Genomic DNA, 17,493 nt, shown 5'->3' with positions numbered 1-17,493 from the left:
GCGGTGTGCAAGCACCATTACTCGCGTTAAAAGTTGAATTTTCTGAACTCGGCGCGTTGGTGCGTTTACGTGCGTCATTACGTGCGTCTACCGCGTCTAACGCCCCTAACGCACCGCTTTAACGCGTGTAACGCGTCTACGCGCCTAAACCAATGGTTCCCTATGCAAAAATGCTGATTTTCGACGCCCCTAACGCGAGTAATGCGTTTGGTGTGGCCGTACCTTAAGGGGTGTGCATGAAGTAGCAGGCTCGTCCCCAGAGTGCGAGTGTGGAGCAGGTGGTTGATTTGCTCGCTCTTGTGTGGTTTAATTTTTATTTATTTTTGTGAGTTTGGTTTTATGAACATTTTGAAAGATGGCTAAACGCCCAGAGAAGAAAGGAGGGGGAGGGAGGAAGGGAATCATGTAAATAGTTATTTTTCTTTATTTGTACATTGTTATTGTAATTTTACTTATTTTTGTTTATTTGTACATAGTTATTTATGGTATTTTTACTATTTCAGTTTTGGTGTTTATACCATTGCAGTTTTAGCCAAATCACTTTCTTTTAGCTTTTCTTTTGTCAAAATTGCATAGGCGGAATAGCTAAGAATTGGATTTGTGTGTGATTATGCCTGTCTCATTACTTAGAAAATCTGGTATGCTATCTAAATGGTTCACAAGTAAGCCCAGAGGGTCACCTTTCATTTGAGACCAAGATTATGCTTCTACATGTTTGGGTTCACTTTTGTTTACAGTATGCATTTTGGATAGCCAAAGGTCTTTTTCAGTCTCCAAAAGGACCCTGACCAAATGAATGGACATATCATTACATAAAAGGAGCTGGAGACTTCATCTTTAATGCTTTGTTGATCTGCTTTTACACACAGCATCACAAGACCTAGGGCTACCGCTCAGTAGTGTTCCCAAGGGATATGGAGTTACCCAGGCTACTACAATCAGCTTGGTTTTAGAGGTGTGTGTAACCGGCTGGAAGGAAAAACAATATTGTAGCCTTCCCAGCACTGTGTCAGAAAATGATAGTTATTCTGATAATGGTATATAATACTACAGGTTCTCAGCTTTCCAAAGAGACCAAGCATGTGATTAGAGATCATACTATGAAGGAGCAGTGCTCTCTAGAGTAGGCGCAGTGCAAAAATTTAAAAATGGCTATTAAGTGGTTAAGGTGCAAAGTAAACAATGTACAAATTAATTAAGGTGCAAAGTCGAACCAGAAAATTCAGGAAATGATTTGTTAGAGGACCAATCACAGCCCTTGCCATCTCTGTTGCGTCGACCAATGGGTCCATGGCTCTCCGGCTATGGAGAGTCTCTCCGGCTATGGAGAGGGCTCTCCGTGTCTACGTACAGCACTTTAACATGCACCCGCATTTGAGAAGGCACCATCCAGGTGTAACTATCACCGTTGCTGTGAAAAAAAGAAACGAGCTGTGCAAACCCAGCTCACAACACTATTTCAACAACCCCTGTCTGTGAATTCAGAAATGCAAATGCCATAACTAAGTTTATTGGTGTTTTCATTGCTGCTTATCTACGGCCATTCTCCGTTGTTGAGAAACAAGCAGTTTTTTTAAATTTTCCCCTTAACTATTAACCGTACCGTACTGTACTATACCGTGACTTAACAACCGAGGTACGTACCGAACTGTGACTTTTGTGTACCATTACACCCCTAATTATAATATATTACTTTCATGCTTACTTATAAAAATAATTGTTCTCAACAGAAATTTAATTATTACAAGCACTTATAAGAAACTTGTTAACTATTTATTGATTGCTAAATAACATTAATATTAGTCTTCTGAGTTTCTTATAGTTGTTAATAAACACATTACAAACCCATTTATTGACTTTTACTAACTTACGTATTATGTCATTGTTAAACCTTTACTAAAGTTTAACAATGCTTATTAAGGTTAATAAATCCTTTACTAAACTGCTAATTATTCATTTTGCAGGTATGGGATCTAAAGCAGGAACAATGCTTGTTAAGGTTAATAAGTCTTTAATCGTACACTTAATATACACTTATTAACAGTTAATGATTACTATATGTTGTCAAGGTTGATAAAATGGGAAATAAAAAAAACACTAAATACAAAAACACACTTTAAGACAGTTCTATTGAAAAAAAAAAATAAAAATTTAAAAACTTCTGAACTTCTTTAATGAAAAATATTCTTGAGCATCAACATTTTAAAAAAACTGACTGAGACAAATCTGAGTCCGGCATCTCTATGGCCTCGGGGTAGGGCTTGGCGATATGACCAAAATATCATATCCTGATCCGGCTGGTATATATGATATATACCAGCCGAAGTGCAAGGATGTTGTTTGTGGCATTATCCGTGGTGACACAGACTAGGTGATCCTCACGCAGTCCCCACAACTCAAGAGCTTCCCTGAGACCTCTGGCTATAATTTCTCCCGTGTGGTCATCTGGGAAATAGCTTGTCTGTAAACACCGACTGCAGAGTGTCCAGTCTCGAACAAAGTGTATCGTCAGGCTCATATAGGGATGGGTTGTTCGGCTCGACCACATATCTGTTGTTATAGCGTAGTACAATACCTTGTGGATTTCCTCCTCTACTTTGGCCCGACACTCTTGATATAAATGAGGCAACTGGACTCGAGTGAAGTATTTTCAGCTTGGCATTGTGTACCTTGGGTAGAGTATTCGCACCAACTCACGAAACCCCTGTTTCTTGACTGTGTAAATTGGGGCCATGTCTTTGCAGATGTGAATTGCAATGGCAGCCGTTATCGCCTTCCATCGTCGTGACTCTTTGTCATATGGTGTGCCGCGGGCGAAAGCTTCTTGCACGGTCTGGGGTTTGTTTTGAGCACTCGACGACTGTATTTTTTTGGATTTCATCCGTAGACTCTCTCCGTACTGTTTGTCGTGATTCTTTCGTAGGTGGTAAAATAGGTTGGTGGTGTTTGAGTCTGGTGAGGGGACCAGTTTGCGGCATACTTTACAAAGTACGTTTTTCTGGTGCGTGTCCGACTTTTCAAACCCAAACAACGTCCATGCGATAGAAGTAGCTCCTCTTTTAGGTACAAGCTCACTTTGTCTTGGCTGGTCGTCGGAGTCCTTCTCCTGTTCAGAATTGTCACGTTCACACTCCTCCATGTTTGTTTGTGTTGCCTTCATGTGCCTTGTGGAAGAATGTAAAGCGTCGTCCAAATGACGAAAAATATTACCGTAAAGAGTGTGATTTGCGACAAGACGATATAAACGATAGAGCATCATATGAAACGATAGACGTTTTTATATCGTCACACGATATATATCGTCATATCGCCCAGCCCTACCTCGGGGGATTGTTGAGGTTTTCTCTGGCTGGTCTTTCTTGTTACTGTAAAAAGAAACACAAAGAACATTGACCACAGTAGACAATTAGCAGGTAGGTTCCAATTAAGCCATTTAGACATGGATTCATGACACAACTGTAAGAATTAGATACATTTGGTTACCTAGTTTCAAATGATAGCATAAGCTAAACGTGAGCTCAAATCTAGTACGCCATAGCCTCTGAAAGAAAGTAATTTCAGAAGTAATGTTAGCCAAAAAAGTTCGCTACCAAACAGTTGGCTAGCTAGAACAAGTTAACGTTACTATGCCATTACATTATTAAACTTGCCAGAAGAGTCATCCTCCAGTTCAGACCTCTTCCTCTTATCCATGTTTTCTGTGCTTGTTCCTGTCTTTTTTAAAGGATCTGATATGACTCACAAAACAGATCACACTCACTCAAGATGTGCGTTAGTAAGACTCAATAAATGGGTTTGTAATGTGTTTATTAACAAATAAAATAAACTCATAAGACTATTGTTAATGTTATTAAGCAATCAATAAATAGTTAACAAGTGCTTATAAAAGTCCTATATCTCACAATAAACATGTTTATTATGTTATTATTAGCACTTATAGTCTTTACACCAGTTAATGGTGTAAAGTGGTGTAAATCTCACTTTCTGTCACTTAACAAGTGTATTGAGACTGGGCTTCTTATTTATTTTGTAGGAGATCAAAGACCGAGAGGAATTCCGAACCAAGAACCAACGTCTGCTGAAGGTAGGCTCACAGAACAAGAACTTATCCACAGGGACTTCTACAACTCCACTGGTTCACTTCGTACAAAGCAACCATTCCATTGAAACAATGTCACTGCCCTGGGTCAGATGACTGCTTCTCTTAAGGTACGGCCACACTGAACGCGTTACGCGCATTAGAGGCGTAGGAAATCTGCATTTTTGCATAGGAAACCATTGGTTTTGGCACGTAGATGCATTACATGCGCTAAAATAAGTTTTGGGCGGGCTCATCTAGCTGCATAGGCGCGTTAGGCGTGTTGAACCATTTTTGTGACACAATGATCAAGCGGCAGGTTAGGCGCGTTACGCGCGTTACACGTTCAGTGTGGCCGTACCTTTAGACACATTTAAGATTGGTCGCACTTGAAAGAAACAGTCCTTGTAGAGATTTTGGTGGAGTCTGAAGAGATCTGGAACAGTTCTTCCAGAAGACTCAACACAGGTTTCTGGCAGGCTTGTCTCAAGGTTCTCAGTGAATGGATTCTTGACCTAGAGTTGAGAAGCTGATCCTCTTCTGTAAGTGATGGACTGTATTTCTTGAACTTGTCCACCAGCCTTGACAGGTGGGATGTAACCTGGAAATATAGAAACCTAGATCCTAGCTAAATCCTAGATAAATTTAGTTATTTTGATCTATTTGCCCCTATACTCATAATTACAAATGTGGCTGTGTTTGTCCTAACTGGTGTTTGTTTTGAAGTCTCTCTTCTTCCCCTGAAGGAAGGAATGCAGCTCCTTAAATATGTCTGTTGTTCCCTATGACAAAGACACAAATGTGTGTTTTCCGCCAGCCAAGTAGGTGGCGTGGATGGCTTAAATGGCGCGGCCCATACAACCTGATTCAAGACACTATTGTGTGATTCTACTCACGCAAATGAGGCAAATTCGCTTGAGTTGAAACATTTGAACTTTCCTGTGAGTTTTGCTTGATGCTGAATCACTCCAGCAAGCAAAGTGTGCGGTTTGCGTGAGCAAGAGTAGAACATTTGCCTGTGAAGGCACCTTGAGGCTTAAGTTTTCCACATTATTAGCCATCTTTTGAATGTCTCCACTGTGCACTGTGTGCATGCTATGTGCTTGAGATTTCCTCTAAAGTGTCGGCGAGATAGCTCAGCTGAGCCAGCCATTTATCATTGCTGAGGGGCACAGAATGTTCTTGATATATCTTTGAGAGAAATGTGTGCCCTTTCTCTTCGAGCCTGTAAAGGCGCATCAACATTGTCCCCCTGGTTAGCCCTCTCCCTTCATAGTGCATGAGCAGGCAACGATGTCTAGAGCCAATCTCTTCACACAGTGGATAGGCCAGGGTTTGTGGCCCATGCCTTAACAAAGTTCACACCAGTCCATTATTGAGACTGTGAAAAGCAGTATATTGCTCCAAGCTTAATTAAGACTGGGCTCAAGGTCATTGGTGGCCCGTCTCAGAACATGTGCATTGAGGCGGCACAGGGAGTGATAGCTTTTATGCTCTGAACCAATGGCGGTTCTATATCGAATTATGCCCCGGGTGAGACCCCTCCGAGCGCAACATTTGACAAGAGCAGTGATACAATAATGAAAAATATTTACAATGGTGTATACAAATAAAATATTGAATAAATATTCTAAATAGCACAAATGTGAAAATCTAATTATTACACTATTGCACCAAGAACAGAAAACAGAAACTAAAACCTAACCTTTCTGTCCTTCCTTGATGCAAAATCATCATATGAAATCAGCTCCCCTATTGAGTGATTTATACTGATGACAGCAAGGCCAGTGAGCCATACATGAGACATGGTTGACCTAAGGTACAACTTGATCAATTTTAGTTTTTGAAAAGCTCCTCTCTGCTTGAGCGCAGTGACTGGCAGAGTAAGTTAAATCCTGAGAGCAGTCCAAAAGTTAGGGTAGATCTCCGAAAGAACCTTATCATGCATGAAACAGATGGTTATTGATCATTGATGGCAAGTCAGGGAAGTTTTTAAGTTCCTGCAGAAGCTCTCTACTGTCCAAATCAGAGGGCCCTTCAAAGTGCAGTGTGGTGCTTTATGGACCTCGCATTGTTCTGCCAGCTCCTCATCTGCAAGGCTTGGGAAATTGATCAAAACCCAGAATTTGTTAACCACGTTTTCCAATGAGGAAAACCTCTCCTTGATGGCTGACATGGCTGCATCAACTACAACGTTGAAGAATCCAACATCCAACTTCATAAGTGCGTCACTGATCGGCTCATCATGAGATTCATATGAGAAGTGGTGCTTTATGGACCTCAGCCTTTTTTTTTTTTTAAATAGCCTCCTCATTAATTTATTCACAGAGGTCTTTGGCTGCCATCTGTGCAGTCACAAAGCCACCTGCCCTGTAGCTCTGAAGCCCTCGTTCAGTCTTCTTCAGAAGACGCACAGCTAGGTCCACATGCATATTAGGAGACTGCATGAGTTTGCTGACATGCTGTATTGCAGATGGCATGTCATACCAGACAACCGTGCAGATGCTGAAGCGGTACGACCCCACCTCCTCAGACAAAGACTGGGTCTCAGCCTTTATAGCAGGGTCTTTGGTGTGGTCTCTCACCTCAATTAAAGCCTCTCTCACGGCAGCTTCTTTGTACCTCATAGGCTCGAAACTATTGACATTGCTCTCCCACCTTGTTTCTGCCCACATCTTTAAGGATAGTCATATGACAACGGGGCAAACATGAGAGGCAAAAATAAGGGAGTTCAAGCCAGGCTCTTAGAAAATAATCCCTGAGCTCTGTTTGTGCCATGTGGGGCACATACATTGAATTTAGTTGTGTGTGATTCTGCTAAGGGATCTGTTGATGCAATGAGCTATTTTGGTGTTTGGTTTCAGCCTCCACCCAAAGATGGGCCATACTGAAGAATCATTTGAGCATCAACAAGTGCTGGTCTGTGGACTCCTCTGCCTCCAAAAATCCCATAAAATGTTCCTTGATATGGGGCTTCTCCATCAGTGACACCACTCTAATGACCACTGACATCTGTTCTGTGTGGCTTATATCTGGGGTACAGTCCAGAATTATTGAAAAAAACGTTGCCTGCTTGATATCATCCACTATAGCAGATATGATTTTGCTGCTCAACAAATCAATTACCTCATCCTGCACATGATGGCCTAGGTAGATGTTGTGACTTGCTGTTCCTCTTTCAACACGGTTAAGGTGATCTTTCATAGTGAAATCAAACCTGGCCATAAGTTCAACCATAAGAAAATTCCCATTTGATGGTGTGAACAGTGTTTCTGTGTGTCCCCTTAGAGCCAAATTTCAAACTGCCAGTGACTGCACAATAGCAGTGAGACGTGTCAGCACTGCTCTCCATCTCACCCTCTCAACCTCCAGAAGCGCCATTGTCTGCTTATCAATAGTTTCTCCACTTCTTAACCTCACTGCCAGTTCCTTCCATGCTTTCATGCAATTTAGGTGTTCTGGACTGTTTTCATCACTGTTTCAAACATAACACATAAATTATCAGAAATATAAAAATGACATTAAATTGCAGTTGTACAGTTGTCTTTTAGCCTAGGTATACCCCCTACACACACACACACACACACACACACACACACACACACACACACACACACACACACACACAGAGGCAAAAACTAACCTGAAGGCTCATGCTGGGGAGAAGTAGAGGCAAAGAGGTCTTTATCCTCAATGTCATATTTGTGGAGACATATCAGTAGCTGAGGGCATAGGTTGTAGTAGCTGATGAGGTAGATGGCAGCTCCTCATCCTGAAGCACTGAGACTACAGCAGAGACCTGTCTAGCGGGGGAGTTGGGTGGCTCATCCTGACCAGTGGTAGAGGACGCTCCAAAATATTTTAGAAGTGCCCCTGAAATTGCAATTGAATTGTAATTGAAATTGACATCAAAAGACAGTAGGCTATAATATCACTCTTATAGAAAACATACATGAATAGCCAATTTAAATGAACATACCCTTACTTGCTAAATGTCTATCATTAGACGCTATATTAATCTATCTTTCAGGGAGGAAAAAATAGCTCCTTGGTTATTGCCTTGAATTCTTTGCATGGCATACTTTTAGTTATGACTGGTTAAACTCTGACACGAAATAGAGTTGTAGCAAATGGCAAATGTTCGTCCTTGAAACTACCTACAGATATGTAAATTCCGTTGGCTAATTACAAGGCCCAACGTTAACCCAAATTATGGAAAGAAATAATAACTGAACTTATAACAGTTTTGTTGCAAAGCACACTCTTATGGTGAAATTAGATCTTGTGTTTGTTGAGTTAAGAACAAATTATTGTTTTATAAGCATAGCAAGCATCATAGCAAGAAGGCTAACAAATGAGTTATAAACCCTGATTGACAATAGCCCTGATTCATGACATGTCACATGGAAATCGTAATCATACAGAGAGAACATAGTTGCATACCTTTTATCTTTTGCTCGTTTCTCCTCTTCTTTTATTTTTTCCTTAATTTGGCCTCTGATGGCTTTGAGTTTGACCTTTTCCTATCCATCTCTGTTTATTTGGCCCTCGACAATCGACAGATTTCCCATCCCCCAGCACTGTTACTCACGACCAGAAGTCAAGACTAAACCAATTCACCTTGGTGACCACATAATCGTTTTGTATTACCTATTTTTATTAGCCATTTCCCACAATTCAGAAAAACCAAAACAGGAATATAGGCCTGTATTTATAATATTATATATATATATATATAATAATATAATATAGAACTTTTTGTATATACAGTGAATTATTTTTTTTAAGTGCTCGTGTCGCACCCCACGTGTCATGAAAAAATGCTGCCCCGGTGGCTGCCCGGTTCGCCGGTGACTGCCCGGGGTTCGCCCGTGCCCAAAACCGCCACTGCTTTGAACTTCTGACACAGCTGGGACTCTGTCTGCAAGCACCAAAGCAGTTGTCACATCTAAGTCCTTAATGAAATTATTGATGTTGTCATACTTTTTTGACGTCACATAAAGCTTTTTACCAAACAAAACCTGTGCCAGAACATGGTACCACTTATTTTATGTTATTGTATGTCTGGACTTTTTCAATTAGATAGCAAGGTCATTACCTCGGAGGCGCTTAGAGCACTGTATCGTTATATCCTCTGGCATTGATGAGAAACGTGTTTAACACCGTCATTTGACATTGGGATGGTTGATACCTTTTTGGCCTTTTCTTCCCAAATGATTCCCAAATTATCACGTGTGCACAAGGCGTAACCAATGTTTTGCCAGTCGTATGGAACTTTTAGCTTGAGCGATCTTCTGGGCCACAGTGTAGGATACTGTGAGCAGCTTCTTATCAGTTATGGTGGCCACATCATTAGGGTACCTACGAAATCCGTAGGAACCCTATTGTAATCGTTGGTATTATTAGGGGTCCTACGAAATCCGTAGGAACCCTATTGTAATCGTTGGTATTATTAGGGGTCCTACGAAATCCGTAGGAACCCTATTGTAATCGTTAGTATATTATTAGGGGTCCTAAGAAATCTGTAGGAACCCTATTGTAATCGTTAGTATTATTATTATTTTTTTTTTTTTCCTGACAACATTGGCCATATCTCAAAAACTACATGGTCAAAAGATCTGAAAATTGGCAGGCTTGTAGAACTCGTGAAATGAGTGAGGGATATCAAGGATGGATGAACAATAGGTGGCGCTATAACAAGCCTTTTGAATTGCAACATACTCAACAGGCTGCCATTTCCACTAGGAAAGTGCAATATGTATGAAACTTGTTATACATGCACCATTAGTCATGATGAACAACTTTCACGCTGCAACCCATACGGTCAGACCATTTGGATATAGTGCAGTGACCACAACTTGACAAAACACACACACATTAACTCCATTGGCGCCGAAAGTCGTAAAAGCTGCAAACTCGGCACACATTTACCAGGTGACTGTGGGACTATATGGTGTTAAATTCATAGCAATAAGGCCAAAGACGGCAGAGGTATACATTTTGAAGTGAATACATGCATATCTCCGATGTTTAAACAGCTCTAACATTGCGTCAAAATCACGTGGCCTCGGCAGTCGAATATGGCTACAAAGGGTAGAATCCATAGTACACCCATGCCAAATCTGAAGTCGATATCTGAAAATAGCAATTGGATGCATTTGTTTGAAGTTGTCTTTCTGAACCGCAGCCATTCTACAATGCAGGCCGGGCCTTAAAGCGGTACACACGTAATTAAAAAAAACGTCAGTTTGACAGTGGATTTTGACACAGTATGCGTTAGAAACATGGTTGGTGTTTGTTTTGATATGTTAACTTCCGGTAAAGGGTTAGGGTTAGGCCTTAGGGTTAGGGTTAGGACCCCTTCATGGTTGCTTGCAATTATATTGGTTTATGAACCTATAAGCTTTTTAGCCTTATGCTCAGAAAGGTCTTGTCCTTGTATATAGCCTGTCTCCCCTGTAAAAGTATTGTCTATGTATAGTATATAGCATGTCTGTAAAGGTATTTTCCTTGTATAAAGCCTGTCTCCTCTCTAAAGGTCTGTCCTTCTATATGGCCTGTCATCTGTTAAGGTCTTGTCCTTGGATATAGCCTGTCCTCTGTAAAGGTATTGTCCTTGTATACAGATCAAACTCGAAAGATTTGAACATTGTGCAAAAGTTCATTTATTTCAGTTATTCAACTTAAAAGGTGAAACAAATATATTATATAGACTAGATATAAAACCCTAATTTTGATGATTATGGCTCACAGATTATGAAAACCCCAAATTCAAAAGCTCAGACAAATTAAATATATAACATGAAATCAATAAAACAATATATTTTAAATTCAGAAATGTCAGCCCTCTGAAAAGTATAATCATGCATATGTACTCTGTACATGGTTTGGGCCCCTTTCGGTCCCATGTCTGTCATCTTTCTCTTGGCAATGCCCCATAGATTCTCTATGGGGTTCAGGTCAGGCGAGTTTGCTGGCCAATCAAGCACAGTAATCCCATGTTCATTGAACCAGGTTTTGGTACTTTTGGCAGTGTGGGCAGGTGCCAAGTCCTGCTGGAAAATGAAGTCAGCATCTCCATAATGCTTGTCTGCTGAAGGAAGCATGAAGTGCTCTAAAATGTCCTGGTAGACCGCTGCATTGACTCTGTACTTAATAAAGCACAGTGGACCAACACCAGCAGATGACATGGCTCCCCAAATCAACACAGACTGTGGAAACTTCACAATGGACTCTTGGTGTCCAAGTATCTTGGATTGTGTGCCTCTCCATTCTCCATTCCATAGTTTCCAAATGAGATGCAACATTTGCTCTCATCAGAAAAGAGCACGTTGGACCAATGAACAACAGACCAGTTTTTTTTTTTCTTGAGCCCAGGTAAGAGGCTTCTGACATGATTTGTTGTTAAGCAGCGGCTTGACAAGAGGAATACAACATTTGAAGCCCATGTCCAGGGTCCGTCTGTGTGTGATGGCTCTTGATGCAGTAACTCCAACCTCAGTCCACTCCTTGTGATGCTCCCCCACACTTTTGAATGGCCTTTTCCGGGCAATCCTCTCTAGGCTGTGGTCATCCTACTGCCCTTGCACCTTTTCTTTCCCACTTTTCCCTTCAACTTAACTTTTTATTAATATGCTTTGATACAGCACTTTAAGAACATCCAACTTATTTTGCAATTACCTTTTAAGGCTTTCCCTCCTTGTGGAGGGTGTCAATTATGGTTGTCTGAACAACTGTCAGGTCAACAGTCTTCCCCATGATTGTGAATTCTACTGAACCAGACTGAGAGAGCATTTAAAGGCTCAAGAAACCTTTGCAGGTGTTTTGGATTAATTAGCTGATTAGAGTGTGACACTTTGAGCCTACAATATTTAACCTTTTCACAATATTCAGATTTTGAATATAGGGTTTTCATAAGCTTTAAGCCATAATCATCAAAATTATAACACAAAGGCTTGAAATATCTCACTTTGCATGTAATGAGTCTATATAATATGAGTTTCACCTTTTTAAGTTGAATTACTGAAATAAATTAACTTTTGCATGATATTCACATTTTTAGAGTTTCACCTGTATAGCCTGTCTTCTCTGGAATGGTCCTGTCCTTGTATATAGCCTGGCGTCTTTAAAGGTCTTGTCCTCGTATAAAGCCTGTCTCCTCTGTAAAGGTCTTGAAGGACACATTGAGTTATGGTAAGCCGCCTTTGCTGCCAGGGAATGAAGCGGAGCCATAATATAAGCCATCATTGAGCTAACATGTAATTCTTTTAACTATATATTTATTAACTAAATGGATGGTCATTGTGTGTAGTTCACAGACCTAAATTGTGTATATAGTTAAGAGTGGATGCTTGGAGTAGTCTAAAAACAAACAACCTTACCTTACCTTAAATGACCTTACCTTAAATGTCAACAAGTCGATACTACTTGGTAAACCTAAAGGGATACTTCACCGATACAGAACCTCTATCATTCGTTCTGTCATCATTATAAAATCGCTATTATAATATATATTAAAAAAATATATATGACACGTTTGACGTCATTTCAGTGGACATTTGCTTGCCTGCTAGAAGGGCAGAGGAATACAAACCACTGGTTCCGCAAATTTGTAAGCCCACCAATAAGGAATGAGGGGGGCAGGAGCTCGCGTATGAGATGTAGGAAGGCTGGCGTCCTAGGATTCAGGAACACACCATTATGATGTGTTCCTGAATCCTTGGACGCCAGCCATCCAAGTTGCACTTTTGACGTCATTTCCGGTCTCGGAGCATTTATAGCGTTCCTGTTAGACTTTGTGATTGTGTCATGAAATTGGCTAGTCGTTGTTTATTGTTAGCTACAATATCCTCTTTAGCAAACCAGCTCGAAAACAAACAACGCAACTTTACATTGTATTGCACGCACAGCAAGACCATGCAATGCATAAATTGGTTACCGGAATAAAGTAGCAATGTAATCAAGTGTGTAAGAGCATTTCAAATTGACATTAAAATGAGCAACGTGGTACAACTACAAAGAAAATAAATCTCTTCACGGGGGCAGACATTTTATTGAGTGCGTCATCACTGCTCTAGGCCTACTCTCAGAATTCCGAGAGTTGAAAACAAAAAGGGTGCGTGCCTCCGACATCTCCAGCACCGGAGAAGTCTCGCTCACAATCGCAAAACCTGCAGCCGACCCGCACTGTTCAGGCGTCCGACCCGACCAGCACCCATGTCCGACACAGTACCTACATTATTTTTCCCCCGTCTCATTGAAATTGTGCGGTTGACCTTAGGGCTGGGCGATATGGCCTCTAAATGATATCGCGATATTATTTTGCTATATCGCGATACACGATATATATCTCGATATTTTGACATTTCCTCTAAAGCACTTAAAAATCCTTGATTCAACCCTTTGATGTATAGTCACACCAGTATGATGATTCTAGTAGTCCCTGCAACATATGTCTGCATTAAACCATTCTTATTTATACTGTATTCATTAGAGGTTTCTATTAGAACAATTTTAAACTTGTGTGCAAAAGGGGTAAATCACAACAAAGTTAAATTTAACAAAACAGTTTTTATTCAAGGTAATTGCAAAATGCACATAAGCTTTTAGCAGCTGGTAAATGAAAATAAATAATGCCACATGTAGATGTAGGCCTATATACTGTAGCCTATTTCTATAGAGTTCAAGCTCAATGACCCGTAACAAAAACAGAGCTCAATGGAAAAAGTGCAGAAACCCCATCACATTTCAAAACATAAATTAAAGTGCACTTTTCAAATCAACATAAGTTAAAATGCACTTTTTGTGCATGATGTCAAACAAAAGGTCTGTTCAAAAACGGCAAACTAAAATGAGTGACAACCAGTCAGTACCAACAGGTTATCTAGAGGTTTTGTGCCAAAAACACAAGCCTATCAACGGCGTCTGGCTTGAGAGCTGCCCGGTGGTATGTAACTATATTCCCACTGGAACTAAATAATCGTTCCGATGGGGAACTGGTGGCGGGCACACACAGATACTTTTTCGCCACATTTTTCAGGTTTGGAAACATTTCCTCATTGGTCTTCCACCACTGCAGGGGATCTGATTCACTGTCAGCATCGACAGACTGCAAGTAGGCAGACAACTCTGTTTCAATCCGCTCTCTCTGTGATGATGTGGCAAAGGATGTTGTTGCCCTTTTGAAGAAGCTTCCGAGGGTTTTCTTTTTTGGTGGCTCTGCTGGCGCTTGATGAGGCTGTGAAGAAGACGACTCAGCTGTGCCATGGTCAGACTCAGACAGCATCGCCTCCATCTCTGATATGGCTTTGCACTTGATTTCCTCCACCTTGTCTTCTGCTACGTATCTTGTTTTGAACCTGGGATCCACTAAGCCAGCCATGTCCAGCAGGTCGTTGGTGGCAGGGTCATCAAATTTCTCCCTCAGGTAATCCAGGATGGAGACTTTGATAGACTGGGTCAGTGCAGTGTCATCCTCCTTAATTGCCAAGATGCTGGAGTGGAAGAGATGAAGCACAGGCTTTACATAGGACACTGTGACGTAGCCCTCACCCGATAAAGCATCGGTGAATTCCAGGAGGGGTTTTAGAGCCTTGTGCACTGACTCGAGGACTTCCAGGTCTTGCCAGGTCAGAACAAGATGCCTTGTTTTTTTGTCGGAGGCCAAGACTTGTGAAATAGCTCGCTGCTGCTCCAGCACCCGCTCAAACATTTTTGCTCGGGAACCCCACCTGGTAGGAGACTCACTGATCAGCTGGTGTGCAGGTATGTTCAGCTCTTGCTGCGCTGTGGCTAGGTCTCTCCTCTTCTTCCAACTGAATGAGAAGCTGCTCACAACCTTCTTACAAACAGCAACAGCACGATCAATAAGGGAGTCTTTCATGCTTCTCTCTGAGAATATAAAAACCAACAATTCAGTCAATCAGCTTAACACCAAAAATAATTTTGCCAATTATTTTGTAAATACAGCACTGTGCAAAGGTCTACATTTAATTGTAAAAAAACTAAAGTGAATGAAGATGCTTTCAAAAATAATTAAATTAAAAGTTTGTACTGACACACTAATATAGAAAAAAATGAATTAACATCTAAGACAATTTATATAAAAACTCTTGGGTGCCTAAGACTTTTGCACAGTACTGTTTTCTACAAATCTGTCTAAAATCCATTTTAGCCAAAAATACACACATATATATATATTACACTCCTGTGAGAAAATAATAATCATTTTTATTATCATCAATGTTATAACATCCTATTGGTAAACATAACACTGTAAAAGTGTGTGTGCATGATGTGTATTAAATATATATATTTAATACACATACTTTATAATTGCATGAAACATTATGAAGTATTCTCTTAGTGTTATGTTTACCAGCAGGCCGTTATAACGTTGCTGATAATAATTAAAAAAGGAGACAAAAACTCACCAATCGCGAGGTGCAGCCGATGGCCAAAACATTGCAGTCTTTTCCACTTATTGAGGCTCACAGCTTTGACGATGTTACTGCCATTATCAGTGGTGATACACACTTGACGAGCTTCTGTTAAGTTCCATGACATGAGAGCATCTTGTAATCCTTGCGCGATGATCTCGCCTGTGTGATCATCCGGGAAAAAGCACGTTTGGAGGCATGAACCCTTCAACTCCCAGTTGTCGATGTAATGTACCGTTAAACTGAGATATGGCTCACAGGTTCTGCTGGACCACAAATCCGTTATTGTACAGAAGTGGGTCACATTTGTTAGCTGGTGGGTCACCTTTTCTCTCACTTTATTGTATAACTCTGGCAGAGCTTTCTCCGCAAAATATTTGCGACCAGGCAAGTGATACTTTGGGTCAAGCGTCTTTACAAGTTTTTGAAATCCGGGCTTTTCTACCACACTCACTGGGGCCATGTCTTTGGCGATGTAGTTAGTTACCGCGGCCGTGATTTCTCTCCATTTTGGACTTTTTTTGTCATACGGGATTGATTTGGAAAACGAAGAAGCCAGAGTCATTTGCGTCTGGGCTGATTGCTTTGGCGTTTGTGTGGGACCGGGAGATGTGGACATGCAGAGTTTCAGGCACTCTTCATTTTGTAGTGGGTGAATTTTCAAATGGTGGAACAAATTTGTGGTACTACTACCTTTTGTGGCAACGGGTTTGCTGCATATTTTGCAGATAACCGTTGTTTGTGCAACATCTTCCTTGCGGTAACCAAACCACCGCCAGACGATGGATCCAGTGCTGTTCTTTTTTGGAACCAGTTCATCCGCCTCGGCGGCTCCATCTTCCATTGCCGTTTCTAAATTCAACACGTAGGGCTAACGTTTAAAATAGCTAAACTCTCTTCACTTCTTTCGTGCTCTCGTCTCCTCGTTCCCCGTTTCCTCCAAACAAACATGCGCGCTGCCTCGGCACCTCTCTGTCTCTGGGCGAGCGTGTGTGTGGGCGCGTGTATGTGACGTAAGTTGAGCGAGTGTGTGTGACTTTTTTTCTGTGTCTGTGAGCGGGAAAGCGCTGCGCTAAAGCAAGTCACACTCGGTCGCGGCGGCTTAGAAACTGACGTAACAACATACACTCGATGTTCACGATATAGTCATTTACTACATCTCATGTAGAACAAGCCGCGATACATCGAGTATACTCGATATATCGCCCACCCCTAGTTCACCTGTCGGGAACCCGAACCCGTGCAGGACTCTGGCCGAGATAACCCCCACTACGAGTCTTTACTTGTTATGGAAGTACCAGAAACGTCTGAGAACCCGACGCAGTTTTTAATTCATATCATCCAGAGGCGCTTACAGCTTTTGGCTGTGATATTATATATATATATATATTGTATTATATTATATATACCTATACAGTGTTTCCCCTAGGATGGAGTTGCAGCAGCGGAGGTGAAATGTTTTTTTTATGCTTGCAAATTTTTTGTGTGCTCACAAAGCGCACCCTGCCGGGAGGTTTCTATGTGTCTGCCGGCAACAGAAGGGTGTACATACAGTACATTTGTGCACAGTAATGAGCAGGGGAAATATGGAGAGATTGAACATGTTACATGTATAATCTTTAAAACCATTATTTGCATTTATTTAACCAAAAATATATTATATCAACAACCACCCTATACAGTAAAATCACATAACACAAATACTACAACAATCGAAAAGGTCTGTGCCTCAAACCAATGCATCTTCCCGCTCCCTCCCCTCTCCCCATCACAAAGGTTGTAGTAGGACCATAAAGAGGCCATGCCTCTGTTGAGCAAGTTTTGGGGCTCTAGAGTCAATAATGGCGACGCTACTGAAATTGATGCTAAAAAAACAGTATATTGACATTTTTGCTAAAATAAATTCCTTAAAAATAAGTAGAGATATATTTTTCAAAACTTAAGGTTGCAGTAAGACCATAAAGAGCCCATGCCTAT

General features: G+C 41.1%; 1 protein-coding gene across 4 annotated transcripts in view; it reads left to right on the top strand.

The window, feature by feature from the left end:
- The window catches only part of lnpk (lunapark, ER junction formation factor), a 52,734-nt gene that overhangs the window by 3,466 nt on the left and 31,775 nt on the right, over positions 1 to 17,493 (top strand). For all 4 annotated transcript variants that reach the window (XR_013811615.1, XM_079730101.1, XM_079730100.1 and 1 more), the window contains exon 4: positions 4,034 to 4,084. Coding sequence is in view for 3 of the 4 variants with exons in the window: in XM_079730101.1 (XP_079586227.1) it covers positions 4,034 to 4,084 (51 nt within the window). In the remaining variant the exon portion in view is untranslated. The remainder of the gene's footprint in view (positions 1 to 4,033; positions 4,085 to 17,493) is intronic.

The sequence above is a fragment of the Pollachius pollachius genome (assembly GCF_949987615.1).
Source record: "Pollachius pollachius genome assembly, chromosome: 2".
Taxonomy (NCBI): domain Eukaryota; kingdom Metazoa; phylum Chordata; class Actinopteri; order Gadiformes; family Gadidae; genus Pollachius; species Pollachius pollachius.
This window is presented reverse-complemented; position numbering and strand designations above follow the sequence as displayed.